General features: G+C 42.0%; 1 protein-coding gene across 1 annotated transcript in view; it reads right to left on the bottom strand.

Annotated features, from left to right (window-relative positions):
- Positions 1–17161, bottom strand: part of AVL9 (AVL9 cell migration associated) — a 46377-nt gene that overhangs the window by 15972 nt on the left and 13244 nt on the right. Inside the window, exons 2-8 of the mRNA XM_019538289.1 lie at positions 14072–14192; positions 10354–10439; positions 8026–8097; positions 6670–6759; positions 6159–6225; positions 2805–2845; positions 1578–1616 (exon numbers count right to left, since the gene is read on the bottom strand). Of these exons, the coding sequence (XP_019393834.1) occupies positions 1578–1616; positions 2805–2845; positions 6159–6225; positions 6670–6759; positions 8026–8097; positions 10354–10439; positions 14072–14192 (516 nt within the window). The remainder of the gene's footprint in view (positions 1–1577; positions 1617–2804; positions 2846–6158; positions 6226–6669; positions 6760–8025; positions 8098–10353; positions 10440–14071; positions 14193–17161) is intronic.

The raw sequence follows: 17161 nt of genomic DNA, 5'->3' as shown, positions 1-17161 counted from the left end.
AAAAAAAAAAAACTTTAAAGGTTTGTGAAAGAAATGATTTGCAGTAACAGAAGACTGGACTCAAAAGACCCAGGAAATTTGTTTCAGTCTTATGTTGCTTGATGTCACATTGTTTCTAGCTGACTCCAAGAGTGCTTGGTGAGACAGTCAGGTAAGGTTTATAATCTCTAGGCCTTCTTCCTACATGGGCAAACAAAAATTAGCTTTTCCCTTTCCTTCCCAATTCTCTTCTCCCCCACTCCATAACAGCAATGCAATATTAAAGGTCAGCAAAGAGAGACTGGCTCTGGCAGTACATACTCGGAACTATAGTAATAGTCTAGAGATCAGATGCCATCACCATCTGGAGATGGAAGCATTTCTTTCTGCATATGAAACAGGCACCAACCCAGCTGTTTGGATTAGTGGAGATGGTCCACAGCATACACACATCTTTCTAATCAAGAACTCATGGTGTTATTGGTGCACACTGGCTTAGTATGCTTAAAGTCTTTGACTGTACACACTTCCCACAACTATTCTGGAACCTTAACATATGTTGGGAAGCGGGCAGTGCAGGAAAACCAAGCATTTTCCCTGTTGCAGCCGCCAAGGTTCATTTCCTATTTGTGGCCTTAGAAGAAACTCAGATTTATTCAAACCAGACGCTGGTCTGAATCACTTGAGCATGCTTCCTGTGCAGTTGTCTCTCATGGTCTGTACGGCTTTTGAATGGAATTATAGCTCAGTATTAAGTAGGTACTGGAACGTTAAACGGTCATCATGAAAGGCTACCATCAGTTATTAAAATGGGGAAATCATTTTCCAAAACAAAACTGTTATCAATCTAAACATACAAATTAAAAAAAAAAAATCTATATAGTTTAACCTATTCACTGAGACAATTCAAAATGTGTGTGAAACTGTTCAAAAGACCTAAGTGGAGGTGAATATTGAAACAGAAGCCTTCTCCCTGTTACATGGAGATCACAGGAACTGAAGTAAATGCACAGCAGTGGCATTCTTTTTGAGTTTACCATCAGAAATTTCTTTTGTGTTTTTTGGAATTGAATTCAAATACACAATGAAATGCTAAGATAAGATCCTGATTGTGTAGCTGAGCCATGAATACAGACACTTCTGCCCTTGCAGATCCCAAATGAAGTCACTGGGGCACTACACAGATACAGGATTTCTAGCTTCTTAATTTTATTGCAAGGGTTGAGGTCTGGAGCACCTAAAAATCAGACACGTACACAAATTCTCATATGCCATTCGTTTTAAAGCTACAATTATATATATGTACCAGAATAAAACAAACAAAAAATTCACTGTGAGCATGTTAAAATTCCAGGGCTAAGAACTAAAGTTGAATATGCTAAAATTAAACTTGCCACGTCAGTTTTAATTTTATACCGCAGCTCAAATGCATCATTTTTCTACAACCTTAAATCAGCACCTTGTAATAGCATCTGTTTAAGTGAGCTTTTGCTCATGAAATCGTATGCATCTTTTATTAACCTACTCTTTGTAGCTTCTCATAAGCACATCCAACAACTACATTTCTATTTCAGCCTCTGCCTGGCCAGAAACGTTACCTTTTTTTCTAGAAGAATCAGTTTAAAAAGGATTAAGACCTGAAAAAATAAGGAGAAAAAAAAACAAACAAACCATATCTGGATTAGTGGCCCATGGTCACTTTTACCAAAAAATATACACACATTTACATTTCAATAAAAATGTTTCCACTGACCATTTCAAATCAACCAGGACCATCTGGCCAATGAGAACTTGTGATACTAAGATATTCTGACATTCAATTTATTTCAATTGAATAGCCATTAAAAACAGCATTGGAGAGATGAGAACATGCATAAAAAGAAGTCAGAACTTCACACATCCCACAGTGAAGCTTATTTATAAGTGAAAAATGTATTCTATCACCCCATAATAATAATTTTAATATACAAGTCACATACAACATTTCTTATGTAGAGAACAGGTTTTTCATAGAGATACATTAGCTAACTTGGTAGAACACCAGGATCCTATTCACCACATAGGATGTGTGTTCACAGAAGTCAAAATGTTTAAGGCCAGATTCTGTTCTCACCTTTATTCATATAAGTGGGGGAAGAAAGCCTTAACCTCTAGCCTACTGGTTTAAAAGATGGCACAGCCACCCTCCTCCTCAGTTTTACTTCTGGCAGGTACATGCACAGAGTAATCCACCTCCTCCACAGGTACAAAACAGAATCCAACTACGGGTAAGTATCAAAGACTTACATTACACAGCTACAAAGTGCCACTGAGGCATACAAAAATTCAATAAGATACAGCCTTTTTTGAGCCAGATTCTCAGTCTTACCTTACTCCTTTAGCACCACACAGGTAACACTAGGAGTGAACACTAGCTATAATATCCCTACAAGGAATACTCCTAGTGCCTGCAGAAAGGGAAAACAATGGAGGAAGGCAAGCAAGGAAGTAGTGGAGCAGATTCCCTTGTCTCCCCAAAATCCCAGGCATTGTAGGAGCCTATGGAGACAAAAGGGCGTGTGGCAGGGTGGCATCTCTGTATGTAGTACGTCAGATGGACGTCAGCTTCAAGCTGTGCCAACCTATAACGGGCCACAGAAAAAAATCTGGGGGCTGTAACTACCTCGAACACCACCATCACAAGAGAGGCTGGTGCTTAACATAAGTGAATGTGTGCATGTGCATGGCTATAAACTGTTCTTGATGCAACCCATGCTTTCCCTCTGTGCAACAAACACAAGCAAAGCATCTCAGTGCTATGCTTTACCAACAGATGAAAAACATACCTTATGTCTAAACTGAAGGACAAGATCTCGAGGAGACAGACCTAAAATGTTAAAAATAAATTTGTTATTAAGTCTTGGCCAAAGAAACAAACCTTCTTATTTTCTGTTCACATTTTTCTTAGGCGAAGCTGCATAAGCTTAAAAAAAAAAATATCTAAACCACTATGATATCCAGGGATCCTTGTTTTATCTGTTTAAAAAAAAAAAAATAATAAAAAGAAATAAAAAATCACAAGTTCTCTAATTAAAAATTCCAAAATCTGCAATTAAAATGAAAGGCCATGATATATATAGATAGGTATCAGTTGAACACAATGCTTTATTGATATATTTACAGGTTTAGAGCAAATTTGGAAGCCTTACCAGTGCCTCAATCATTATAATAAAAAACATTCTAAATACATACATATTTTGACATTTGGTTTTTTCCATCATGGAAAAAAATCAGAGCTCCTGCTGCCCCCCTCACTCCCCAGTGTGATGGGGGTCCAGCTGTGGTTGCCCCTCCTCACGGCTATGTGGTCCTAAGCAGGCGTGATATGCCATTGCCCCTCACTCCCAAGCACGGCCCGTCTACCCCATAACACACTCCTTCCCGGCAGCAGCTCTCCCCCGTATCAGGACATGGGTCCAACTGCGGCTGACATGGCGCTGAGCAGCCCTGACATGCCCCTCACTCCCAAGCCCCAGCTCCCCATCCCTGCCAGTGCCCTTACTCTAAACCCAGAGCCCCTGCCTACCACTCACTTACTCCCTCCTGGCAGCAGCTCCCCCACTTGCAACAAGACACAAGTCTGGCTGCAGCTGCCCCCCCTTGCTACTTTGTGGCTCTGAGCAGTGCTAACCCCTGCTGTTCTGCTCTCTGCACCTGTTGGCAGCAATTAAGGGCTCTGTTCAAGTTCTGGAGGGTCTCAAATAAGTTTAGCTTTGGCACAAACCCCCACCAAGAAATTGGGACAACTAAATTTAAACTGGGGTGCCCTGAATGAACAAACTTCTCCCTTGCAAGTAATGTACCAGAAAAAGCCAGATTTATAATAGGACAAAAGGGAAAGAAACACAAAGTACAGCTTAAAGCACTTTTAAACTCTAAGGCTTAGGTTCTGTAGTCCAGCCCCACTTGGGATAAAGAAAGTTAAAAAGCCTGTGCCTAGGACAGTCTCCCCAAAATAGGACAAAAACCTGCCAACAACAACTACAACAACAACAACCAACAAACAGAAAAAGAAGCTCCTAAAATCCCTTAGGAGTGCCCTAGCCAAGCAACTGAATGGTAAACCTCTATTCCAGGAATGTGCTGCACAGTGGATGAAGGGGAAGCTCAGAGGAAGAATTGTTTCCATCTGGCTGAGGGGGGGCCGTGTCTGTGTCTGTGCCTACAGCACATGGCTGCCATCACATCCCTCCACACAACCCTGGGCAGGACCTGCAGGCAGGCCTTCCAGGGCTCGCCTACCTCAAGAAACTCCACGGCTCTGAGGCTTGGGTGCCAGGCACCACGGGGGCGAGGAGGGATGTGGGACTTTCTAGCTCTGAAAAAATAAATAAAATAAAATAAAATAAAATAAAAATAATAAAGTACTATGGGAAGATGCCTCTTTCCCTTGGAGACTCAAGACAGGAGGCAGCGTGCACTGGGCTCTGGGAGCCAGTGAGGAAGGGGGTGCCATGTCCTTGGCACACAGCATGGCACAGCATCCCAGCCCAGCAGGGCAGCCTCCCTGACTCCAGCATGAGCTGAGGGCTAGGGGCAGGTACAGGCCACAGATAGGCGCTTTGCACTCTGTCCACTCCCAAAACCGGAGAAATGCTAGGGGCCAAGAGGCGCCACACACTGCCTGCTATCTTTCTGCTGCTTTCTTCAGCTGCACCACCACTGCTGGGGGTTGGGGGCAGTGGCAGCAGACAGAAGCTGCAGGCGCTGGGCATGAAGCACTCTGACTTCTTGCAGGCGATTCAGGATGGCAGCAGCAGCCCAGCACCTGCCCCAGACACTGGCACGAGACAGAGTGTTCTCCCAGTGCTACAGTGGCAGTGCCCTGCACTGTGGCCACCACCACCTCCTCACAGTAGCAAGTGGCAAGCAGCAGGTGGCAGGGTAGGCTGCCCCAGCATGTGGCAGGGAATGGCTGCCCCTGCTCTTCAACACTGCTAGGCAGGCAGGTAAGAGACCCTGCCTGCTGCCCATCCCTATCCCCAGCGGGGTGCAGGGATGCTGTCTGGGTTCTCCCATGCTGGCCTGAAAGTGCCTGCAGACACCTCCCAGCTCCTTAAGCCTGCACTCACACACCCCTGGCCTGCCACCCACCATCCTTGCTGGCTCTTCCCAGAGCCCCTTAGCCCCACCCCCCCAAAGTCCTGGCAGTCACCTGCACCTGACCCAGAACACCCCCCTCCCCCCCAGTGCTCCTCATTCCAAACCCACAGCTCCCTGTCCCATCCCCCACCCCCCCGCTAGAGTGGGCCCCCAACCCCCTGCAAGCTTTAGGTATCCCAAAGGCTTCAGGAAGAAAAGTGAGCCAAAGCCAAGCCCTGGCTGATTCAAGAGTTTTAGGTCCTCTCCCCCTCTCCGGACAGGGCTTAGGGTTTCCTGCCCTTTTTGCAAAAAGTGGAAAATGTGCAGGTTTCTCCATTAAAATAAAAAAAAAAAAAAAAAATTGCATTTTTCCTCAGTGAAGAGGGAAAATCTGTGTTTTTTTCCATGGGAAACAGAAAACCCAGATCCCCGATGATATCCAACGATTCTACACCCTAAAGGAAGACATGCTGGTGAATTTATTAGAGCTCCTACCTTGTTGTCTTGTTTCTATGCGCACACAAAAAAAACATGTTGAACCTACGGTAGGGACTGAACTACAGAAAGCAGCCATTTACTTTCACGCTGAATCCTACTAATCACAGATTTTCATTGATACATTTGATTAAACCCCTGTTCACATTTACCTGTCTCTATCACACACTCCCAGGCAAAACATGAAGTCAAGAATACTGGGGGATATTTTTTAAGGTACAAGGAATACCTTTTGAAAAAAATATCAGTAAGAATTGGATCCTTAATTCCATTTTCACTACTGAAAATCTCCCTCATACTAATAAAAAAGTAGAGTTTTAAGAAAGCAGTTCAGCCACATAGTGACTGAGCAAATATCAAAACTGAGAGGCATCACTAAGACATTAAGTTTCAACCTAAGATGAGCTCCATCCAATAGGAGGCAAGGTATTTATCTAACAATTACAGAAAGAAAAAATAATATAGTACTACACAGGAACACAGATCTCTTATTAAGCTTTAATGTACATAGGCAAAATTAGTTATGAAGAGAATCTTTTATTGATCACAAAAAGGTTACTTACCAAGATAAACTTGTGATCCCTCTAGTGTAGTTCCCCCCAAAGAGCTATTCATATGCTCATAAAGTTCCTGCAAAAGTTAAATTAAAAAAAATATTAATGGCATATGATAGTTGCCCTTAATGGTACTATTAATGGCAAATGCCACCATCTGTTCTAAGAAACTACTTAAGGGACTAGAATCTATTTCACTGATATGGACAGGAAGAGGAGGAGAAAGGGAGTTTTCCTCCCTTAGAACAAGGAGAAAGGGATCTTTATTAAAGGGATTTTGAAAACGTGAGACTAGCTAGTTTTCAGTTCACATCTCTGTAAATTAGTAAATTCTTCCTTGCTCAGATTTATCATAGGATAAATTATCATATCATGTGGCTTAGAAGAGAAGCATAGTACTATCACCCTTTGAAAATGCAATATATAGATGAGAAATCACTGACTAAACAATGTTCATATCATATAACCTGTACGATAAACAAGGAGCATCATTCTCTGCGTATATACATTGAAAGGTTACCTTAAGAATTGTGATTTGAGAGAAGTCTTTCTCTTCAAAATAGGCATGTGTAATGAGCTGTAGCTTTGCTTGGAGTAATCCATATAAGGGCTTGCAAGACAGACAAATAAATGCAGATGAAGAAATCACTTTTTGTAACAATTCCACTGTCTCTCCATTTTTTCCTTATCTTCTGTTACAAATAGATATCTCAACTCTAGGCAAAGGCAATTTGTGAAGATAAAAGTATTCAAAATTTCTGGCTAACTATGTTCTACTTTCACTATGTATTTCAGTTATCTAGTGTTTCACATTCAGATGCTGTATCACCACTTAAGATCCAGTTGGAGCTGGCATGGGGGAGGGGTGCTCCCATATCTATGCAGGGCTCAGGGCACTGAGAGGGGGCTATAGGGGGAGAGGGAGGGCAAGGGCTGCAGCCACCCCAAAATTTGCCGTAAGTCTCCCATAACTCTCTCTCCCAGCGCTGCCACCACCTGCTCCAAGCGCAGCCCAGCCAGGCTCAGCTCTGGCCCCGCCCCATGCAGATCTGGGGGCATACGCCCCCTCCTCCCCCTTCGCCCATGCAGTACCAGACAAACAGTCCCCCAGACGAGCCGCACCTCCATCCCACGCCCGCTCCACCTGGCAAACACTTGCCCCAGCCCCACTCCCTCCCTCACCATAGGGGTCCTTGAGCTGCTCCCCCACTCCCTTCCCTCCCCAACCCCATCCACCACAGCAAACTTACCAGCTGCACGCAGCTGTCCATGCTGCTGAGCTGTGCTTCTTGCCACCTACATGCTGCATTGTGGCTGCCTGCATGCATGGGCGTTTATCAGCCAAATTATCAGCCATATCAGGCTGATTTTGGATACAGACAATTTTCTTTATATTGGTGCCAATCCAATATGGAACCGATGTAATTGCACCTCTGCTAATAAGGTCTAATACAACTTTTCATATTCTACATAATATGCTGCATGAGCCACTAGCAAAAATGTAGTTTCAGAGTTGGGCACTTAACTTCCCACTTTCTGAAAATTAATCAGTGTAGCATATAAACTAAACATTACTATAGAAAGCATCACAACATGCAGTTTGGAATAAGTAGTTTTTTGGGGGCAGTTACAGAAATTGCAAATCCATCACATCACAACTCCTAATGACAGATGCATACTTTTACATTTTTCTTGTAAGCAGATGACACTTGAAATGTGTTAAAATTTTAAATTCCTTGGTCTTAATGCAGCTGTAATTTCAATGCTCACTTCATCATCTTTAAGCAGTGCTCATTACAAGGGATTTAAATAAATGTCAGGCAAATCATGTATTCCTTGTATTGTTTGCAAGTAAGGTTCAGTTTGTCATACTTACCAACTGACTTAGAACACAGACACTTTTTTGTACTGTTTCGCGCGTGATATCTGCTTGCCGTACTTTCAATGCCTAAGAAGCAAAAGTATTACAATAGTTTTACCCATATGCATTAAAAAAAATACTTTAAAGCCATCTACCTAAAACCCCCACTGATCAAAACAAAATCCATGATCCCTGAAGTACTGTTTTCAACAGCAGCTAAGGGTATAAAAGGGGTGGGTGGGTGAGTACATAAAAAATAAACAGTAAAACAGTATCAGACCCCCAAGGCAAGATGCTTTGCAAGAGGTCAACATTCTAATAAATCACAGTTTCTTTCGACTCGTTGTTCCTAGAGATGGTGCAACTACTGTGGAGATGATTACACACAGTCCCTAGAACCAAGGACTATTTAAAAAGGCAACAAGAGAAGAAAACAGGAAAAGAAAAAATACTTAGCTCTAGATTTGCCAAAATAAACCAGAATATATCCCCTGTCCTTCTGTGACAGCATACCTACCCACCGAGACCAGGCAGGGAAAGCTTTTGCCTGGAAATAGTTTGTTTATTTCATGCTCAGGCATTTTCTTCTAGCCAACTGTAAAGAGAAAGTGATACCACCTGTGGAGTCAACCAGACCAAACGGTTCTAATATTTAACAGCAGAGCTAGAAGGAGTGTGGGCAGAAGCCACGCAGCCAAGTGATTCACTTTTATTGCACAAAACAGCAAGAGTGTGGATTATAGCCCACACACAAAAAAAAGCCAGATGGGTAGAGGGTTGAAGCTGTTACTACATAAAAGACATATTGCTTTATATTCCACTTGTTCCAAACAGTTCAATTTTAAATCTACTTATCCGCTTAATTGGTTAGTAAACAGCAGAAACTGGCATCATGAGTGCAATAAAAAATAGGTGAAAATAAACTTCACAGTTAAGGGGAACAAGACTTTGATTACAGAATATTATAATAAGGGTTTATTGAAAAAATACTGAGAAAACTAAGTCAATACAAAGAACAAAATTACAACTATAAAATGTATTGTGTAGAGTTGTTTCAAATGAATTACTTGAAAAATAATCAAGATGTCACAGGGATTAATCTATAAATAAGAGTATAGCATATGTAATTTGGAACTTCAGAATACAAGTCAATGAGAACTCTTCCTAAACTATTAAACATTCAAAGTTGTGGCACATCATTGGGAAGGTGACATACAGATTTCAAAATATATCGGTGAAACATCCTGCTAAGAATAAATGAACATATTTTATAATCAGGATTGGCTTCAGACTGAGTACATCATGATTTCCTCAATATTTAAGACTAAACATACTGCAGGTCTCTCTCATAGCCTCAACCCAAATAGTCTGGCCAATACACGCATGGCCAGCAAAAAGATTTTCTTCTCCCTTTTCTTTCTGGGAGAAGCTAACATCAGGCAGCCCCTTAACATGTAGCCAGCTCTGCAGCACACATGGTTGTAGCTGCTGCATCCCTTGAGCCTCAGGAAGCTGGACATGGCCCCTGCACTACTGTGCCCTAGCCTGTCACAGCCCAGGCCAATAGTATCTTGCCCAAAGTCCCTGATGCACTGGCAGCAGCATAGCATCCTGCCCCTCATCCTAGCCCCATGGAGCCACAGCAGTCAGTGACCAGGGCATGGTACCATGTCTCAGACTGATGGAGAAGTTCCTGTGTGGCCCCTACCTGTGTTACAGCCTGCTCTGCTGCTGTGGAAGCCTTATGCTGAACCTGGGCCTGACCAAACACATGCACCGCCTGCCCACCCAGAGCATCATTTTTGCCACCCCCTACTATCTGCCGCATTAGGCAGCTGCCTGTACTGCCTCTACAGTTATACCAGCCCTGTATGCATGCATGCATGCATGCATACATACAATGCAAAGCCTAGTCTCAGGAGAATTTTGCAAAGGAAACCAAACTCTTTCCTGGATTGAAGGAGGCACACAGGTACTTCATATATCTGCTCAAGAAGCTCACAAGAAATATCTGAAGATCAAGCAAAGAATCCTGTTTTCAGGTAAAGAGAACTCTTAGCCAGACTCACAGACAGTCGGTTTAGTTCTGCTTGTTAGGTCTCCTGCCTGGTTTGTTTCTCTGAAACACATGGGATGTGCAGGAATATAGACATGGACCAGGAAGTTCCCAGTTGCAGAAGGGAAAAGATAATTCTTTAGCTCTGAATTATCTGAGCTACAGCTTCACAGATTTTATGGCCAGGGAGGACAATTTTGATCAGCTAGTCTTACGGCCATACAATTTTTCCCATTAAATTCTGCACGAGTCCATTTTACTATTATACATTTGCAACTGTAAGTTACCTTGGCTTCAATCTGCCTATAGCAAGAGACGCCATATACTGTAGTTTGCTCTTCAGATCTTGGTGGCAAGTGGAAAAAGACAGTATCTAAGAAAGAAAGAGAGAACAGTTTAGTTGCTAACAAAGAAACAGATCAAGGATCTGTATTTTCAGAAACCTCATCCTTTTCAATAACAGCTATTTACAAACTGTTTACTTCTAAAATTGCACTTCCTGCTGGGTTTAATCTTGTGTACCCTATGCTTTTATTATATCATTTATAAAAGAATAGACTTGTCTGTGTCCATATTCTTCCAGTAGATAAATTCACTTACTGTGTAAGGGTGCCAAGAGACCAACCTTTTCAACTGAAACTAAGGATACACTTCAAATACCCTTATGCAAAGATATATGGCTTTGTAAAATAGATCTGTCACAACCACAAAAAGTTTATTGCTAATTTATTAGCTGGCAAAGCCAAAACAGGCTAGAAGGTCTGTTTTACAGTTCAAGGTATCACACATTTGTAGGAAACCTGTCTTCAGGGCAATTAAGGCTATTTGCTTATTTTCTAGTAAGTAGAACAGAACCATGCTCTATAAATCTTGGGAAGTTTCTTGTAAAAGGTAAGTGCGCAGCTGCTGTGCAGGCACCTCAGGGGGCATGGCAGGGAAGGGGACAGGATTGTGTTGCCCCAGGCCTCTGCCTCACCATGTGCCTTAAGGTGCACATACAGCCATTACCAGCCATGGGGCCAGGCAAGGGTTTCAGACCTCAATGCACTGGTTGCAGGCTTGCTGTGAGCAGCCCAGGATACAAAGAGGGAAGTAGAGGCCTGCCCAGAGCCTGGAGTACTTGCAGCAGGCAGTCACAAAGCTGCAAGGGGCTGCACCAGTCTGCAGCCCTAGCCTGGCTTGGTGCTAGCAGTGGCTGCATACACACCTCAGGGAACAACACAGTGGGAAAGGGGCTAGGGCTGCACTGCCATGACAAGGAACAGGCTCCTCATGTCTTCGCCACTGTCTGCCCCTGGCAAGCCAACATCTTTGAAGTCCCGGTTGCAGGGTTTTTTGGCACTCGACCCAAAAACATTGCCAACTCACAATCTAAATGTTGCTAGTTGCTGGTACAGGCTTTGTTATATTCTACATAGATCCAAGAGGAAATTTGTAGAGTTTTAAAATGCATTTCCTTTAATCCAATAAACAAAACTAAATTTTCCATTTTTCATACCATGTGCAACTTCTTTAAATGGAGGTTAGTTATAACTTGCACAAGGAAACCAAGCCCAATATAATCAGAATACACATATAATAATATTATTCTGAAATGCACTTGCTAATTCCAAATGAATTTGTATTGTGTTTCTGGAAATAAATCCCAAGGTTTTACACCTGCTTCGCTGCCATGCTAACTTTAAATAGTCTCCGTTACCTAAAAACACTTTCTAACAACATGTTGTTATGGTAATGCAAAGCCCAGCAAGACAACTATTTCATTTTGTGTGTGGGGTTGTGGCATGAAGCCAATGTAGAAGCTATTTTGCTCACCTCCTCACATTTTTCTGGTTTTGACTACAGTTAATATCTTCAAGATAAATAACAAAGAAGTCAGGACATGCCAAATCAAGGATTTTTTTTTCTGATGTAAATAGATTATTTTTGTAAACAAACATCCTACCTTGGGCTGGCACAAACTCCCAATGAAATCCCTACAGAGTTAGAGTAGGGACGTCCAACTGAAGGCCACAAGAGAGTAATCTGCTGCCCCTAACCTCCCACCCAGCCACCACTTCCCCTGCTCTCTCACTGCTCCAGATGCAGCAGCATGTGGCAATGAGCAGGCTCCCACACAATATGGTGCTGGAGCCAGGGGGATGGGATGTGCTGGTGCAGCATCCACAGCATGCAGCCCCTGCCATTTAGAAGTTAGAGTGCCCTAAGGTGGACAGCCCTAGCACATCAGACAAGGTGGAGTGTCATGCACGTTTTCATGTTTGCTTTACTGATATGGCATGTGTCATCTCACTGAAAAGACAATACTACATTGTATTAATTTATGTTGCTCTTATCACTGCATGGATTATGTTATGTTGTCTGTATACATCTTTGTTTCTGGACATGGTTTAAATCAAAAGAACTGAGGCATGCTACTTAAGGAAAAGGGAGTAGGTAGAACTGCCAAGTATCTCCTGCCATTGTGTTAGTAGGGCAAGAATAACTGCCAGTCCCAAACACCAGTAGACAGGGCTATTGTTGGGACCAGCACCCAAGGTAATTGGGGAGTGGGGGGAGAATCAACACCCTCATTAGTGAAGGCATCTCAGAAAAAATGGGCCACTAGCTAGAGGAATCCCAGATGCTTCAAGAGGAAAGGAATGAGAGAATTCTGAGACTCATGAGCAATTAAGACAATGCTGATGTGATGGAAGGCTGGGTTGTAGATATTTTAGGGGCTATGAGCAAATTGTGGTCTTTGGTTTATCCTAGGCTTTGGGAGAGTACAGGTCCCCAGCAATCATGACTGGCAGGATCAGAAGGAAGGCTGATCTCTGGAAAGAATGGCAGAACTCCAGGGAGGGAGTTCTGTAGCCAGATGAGAGGGTTACAGTCTTTGCGTGTCCTTTTGTTTTGTCTTCAAACAATATGGTCGTGTTTCTTACATAATTCCTTTCTCCTAAATAATAAATACTTTTGTTGCTTTATCTCTTTACTGATTGCCTATGGTAAAGAATGATCTCAGCTGAATAAGGAATATTCCAGAGTAACCCATTCCCTGGAAAGGAGGACCTAAAATACTTTCACAACCCAAAAGGAAACTGCAGGGAGTGGCAGAGATTTCCCTGTTGCAGCTGTGAGATCTAGTATAAGGGTAGTGGAGCAGAGGTTTGTGGGGATAAGGAATTATCCCAGGGCAAACCTTGGGACAAGCAGTAGGACAGCTGGGAGAAACTTGTGACTCCAAGTACTCTGAGGATAGATTTGTGACACAGGTCTTCCTGAGAAAGAAGCATATGCAAAAAAAAAGTGTTTTAGTACAACATATTCCATTTTTCCTTTATGATTTAGGAATCTGTAACAACAAAACTCTTTACAGATATAATTTGCTACTATACTTCGGCCAATCCCTAAATGGTATAAACATGGCAAAATTATTCTTCTGCTTCATATTGCATGTCACTGCTCTCCTAGTTCCCCATCTCCTCTTCCCACTGTACAGTTCCTAACTCATGCCATTTTGTAGGCTGTCAAGTAGGAATCTAGATCACATTTTGAAAAATAAAGACCTAACCGAATACAAGTGGGTTGTTTTATCCACATACACACACATACAGGAAAAAGAGGTTGTTCATTCTCTCTCTCAGAATAGGGAAATCTCTCCATAAAGAACAATTCCCCTTCAAAAGATGAGGGGAGTACAGGCTGTTTAATTTTGCTTTAGGAGACTTATAAATGAATCCTGTATTAAATTTACAGATGCAGGAGTGGGAATTTTGTATCTCTAGACTACATCCTAAACACAAATATTTTGATATGTTTCTTTTTACATATTCCATTTCTCATATAACCTGTTCCGAATAAGTTACAAAATAAATATTCCTAGAATTCAAGTAGCCAGAAGCACAGTGAACTGGTAACTAAAGTGTCAGGATCCTTTCCTACCTGCTTTAGTGTTAAGCACACAATATCCTCCACTATTGCAGCTCCTCACTCATTAGACATTCTTTTCTAGTATTTTACCTTCTTGATAGTTGTGAGCTCCATCTGGCAAAGCAAGGAAAGGCAAGTATTTCCATTCTTCGGGTAAACTGTGGCTATCATGTCCTTCTCCTGGGATTAGGGGAGGATAGGAAAATTCAACCTGAAGAAAACAAACACTGTTACCAAACATAATGCACCTCTGAAATAAACTGTTAAGACCAACATTCTGTGTATAGCAGTGGGGAGCACCAAATGCTTTTGAGAAAGATGCAAGAAGTTCTACTGGGGATGACTTGCCTATGATGACCAGCACATGTTCCAAAAAAGCAAATAAGGGTGTATGAAACGGGCCATATTCGATTTGGCCCGAATCGGGGACAGTGATTTGATTTGTTGATACTGTCCCAATTTGATCTGGCCAAATCTGAAGATTTAATGGCGATTTAGAGAATCAGCAATTTGGTCACAGACGCAGCTTGAAATGTTTTTGCTACGTAGCTTGAGGTACCAGGCGTGGCTTGTGAACGCTGCGATGGTGAGGAGGATGGCGTGTCCCCCCGCATGCTCGGTGGTGAAACCGGAAGTACTTCGGGCCACTTCTGGGATCGGCACTGAGTGCCTTGGGGGGCCTCCCCCGGCTCCGTGATTGGCTGGGCCTCCAGATCCAGGAGGCACCAGTCGTTGGGCTGGCGAGGTGCAGAGGCCTCCCCTTGCGTGCTCCCCAGCGGACTGAAAGTGCTTCTGGGTCTGCTGCCAAGTGCGCTGGGAACCCTCCCGTGCTCATGTGGGATGCTTCATCTGTCCCAGCATCTCAGCAATCACAAGCCACCTGGTACCCTGAGGTATGCAGAAAAAACATTTAAAGCTGTGTCTATGTCCAAATCACTGAATCTTTCTGAATCTCTCCGAATCAATTTGGAGGGTTCCAATTCAATTTGGAGAGGTTAAAGGGTCTCCTGATTTGATCTAGATTCGGAGATTCAGCCACTGAATCGGGCTAAACCTCTGCCAAATCAAATCAACGACCAAAGCTTCACACAGCCCAAGTAGGCAACCCCTGGCATGGGTGTCAGAACACGGTATGCAAGCCTTGAGGCCAGGGCCGTGATGCCACAACAAGGATCAGGCCTCTCGTGGCTTCCACACCTTCTGCCCCCGGCATGCAAACATCTTACAAGTTGAGGTTGTGGGTGTTTTTTTGGCGCTGTACTCAAAAAACATTGCAGACCCTTGTTCTGAAAGCATTTCTATCAGGTTTTAAAAAAGCATTGGCTTTCAGTTAATTTGATTCCTTTTACGTTTTTCTAAAAAGAAATAAATAGTCATGCAAATTGGATGGCCTATCATCTGTCTTTAGATCCATTTTTTTCAACCCCTGTCCAAATCTTCTCTTTCTTGTCTTTTTTATCATCATTATCCAGGTTAGTGTTTCCAAGGTGTATTAGTTAAAAAACACTGACTAGAGCCAAACAGGAATATTCAAGGTAAGGAAATTGCAATTGGTTAAGTGAGGACTTCATAATATATTCAGTATTTTCTAATCCATCCTGTATACAGCCTATCTTTTTGTTGACTACTCTTGTGAGCTGCCATGTTTTTACTGAGCTGTTTACAGCGATACCCAAGCTGCCTCCTTGAGTGGTTACAGTTAAGAGAGAATAATGGAATATGCAGGACATCTTTTCTTTAGATTTTTGTACTAAGATAGAATACAGAATCATGGATATAGGGAGGTGCCTTCAAAGACACAAGTCAATCTGTTGGAGACTGAAAAAAAATACTTTTTTAAAATGAAAGAATGCTGCAAAAAGAGTAGTGACATGAATCAATCAAGTAACCACCAAAAAACCAAGATGGTAGTTCTGCTTTTTGAAGTCAATCTTTGCAAGGGAATCATTTTTAACAGTATAATACATCTAAAACTAATGTTTTTAGTTAAAAACCCCCAAAAACTGTTCTACTAAAAAACTAAAGAAGCTCTTGAATATATTAGTAAATCAACTTGACAGAAAGACTGAAAACTAACCAAATGTTCATATCTTAATAAAGGTGAATACTAAGGGAGAGTATAATTATTTCTTGGAAGATGTTCAACTGCTGATCAGTCAGCTGTCAAAAAAGCATTTTTCAAACATTATGAACTTCCATAGAAGGACATTCAAAAGAGGCCGTGTGAAAAATAATTAATACAATATGGATGAATCGAATTGGAAAAAACAAAAACAAAACGCACACCAAAAAACCAGAATAGGAACAAACCCTAAAGAGCAATAAATATACAGGGGAGGGGAAAATAAAGGACTGAAGAAATAGGAAGCAGTAAGGAAATAAAACTGAAATTCTTTAATCTCGCCACACAGTGTCAGCCTTACGCCAGATGTTGCTGTGTTGTGGCACACGAATATGGGGCAAGAAAAAATTATTACAGTGAGACTAGTTTCTTCTGTAATTTCAATTTCAAGTTTGCTTATTCCTGACTCATATTTCCTGTTACCCTATCACCTACAGAAAGAGCTTCAGATAATGTGTGTATTGGGAAGGGGGGAGGGGTGGGGAGGGGGAGAGAAGAGTGGTAAATCAAAACTTCCTGTGGACAGAGGTTGCATAAACCCCACACAGGAAAACCAGCCTACAAATTATAATTTTACATGATATTACAGGATTTCACTTGTAATCCATTTGCACTGAGAATGCATTCAAGATTATGATTTAGCTCAAATTCAGCTACAAGTAGAAAACTACTCCCAAATGAAAAAAAGGGGAGTAATAGAATGAGATTGTGTATCCAAAGTAGAGCAAATATCCATCATTCAACAGACATTCATTAAGAGCTCATTTCCTTTATTCATCTTCCAAATTACAGACTAAAATAAATGACAGCATCATAAACAGTGTTTCAGTATCTGCAATACAAAAACAGGGCTTTTAAAACCTTCAATTCAATTATGTTCCAAAATTATCTGAAAATAGAAACCATTTTGAAAAAAAAAAAAATATTATTGGAATGAAAAATATTGTCCTCTTGGCAACAGCTATGCCCATAGCAATGGATAATGTAGAAACAAAGTATTTTAAAATACAAATGCCTGCAAAAAATGTTGCCCCTGGCAGGGGGACATACTAGATAAA

The sequence above is a fragment of the Crocodylus porosus genome, unplaced genomic scaffold (genome assembly GCF_001723895.1).
Source record: "Crocodylus porosus isolate Cpor-Errol unplaced genomic scaffold, CroPor_comp1, whole genome shotgun sequence".
NCBI classification, from domain to species: domain Eukaryota; kingdom Metazoa; phylum Chordata; order Crocodylia; family Crocodylidae; genus Crocodylus; species Crocodylus porosus.
Note: the sequence above shows the minus strand (reverse complement) of the source record. Positions and strands in the feature narration are given on the sequence as shown.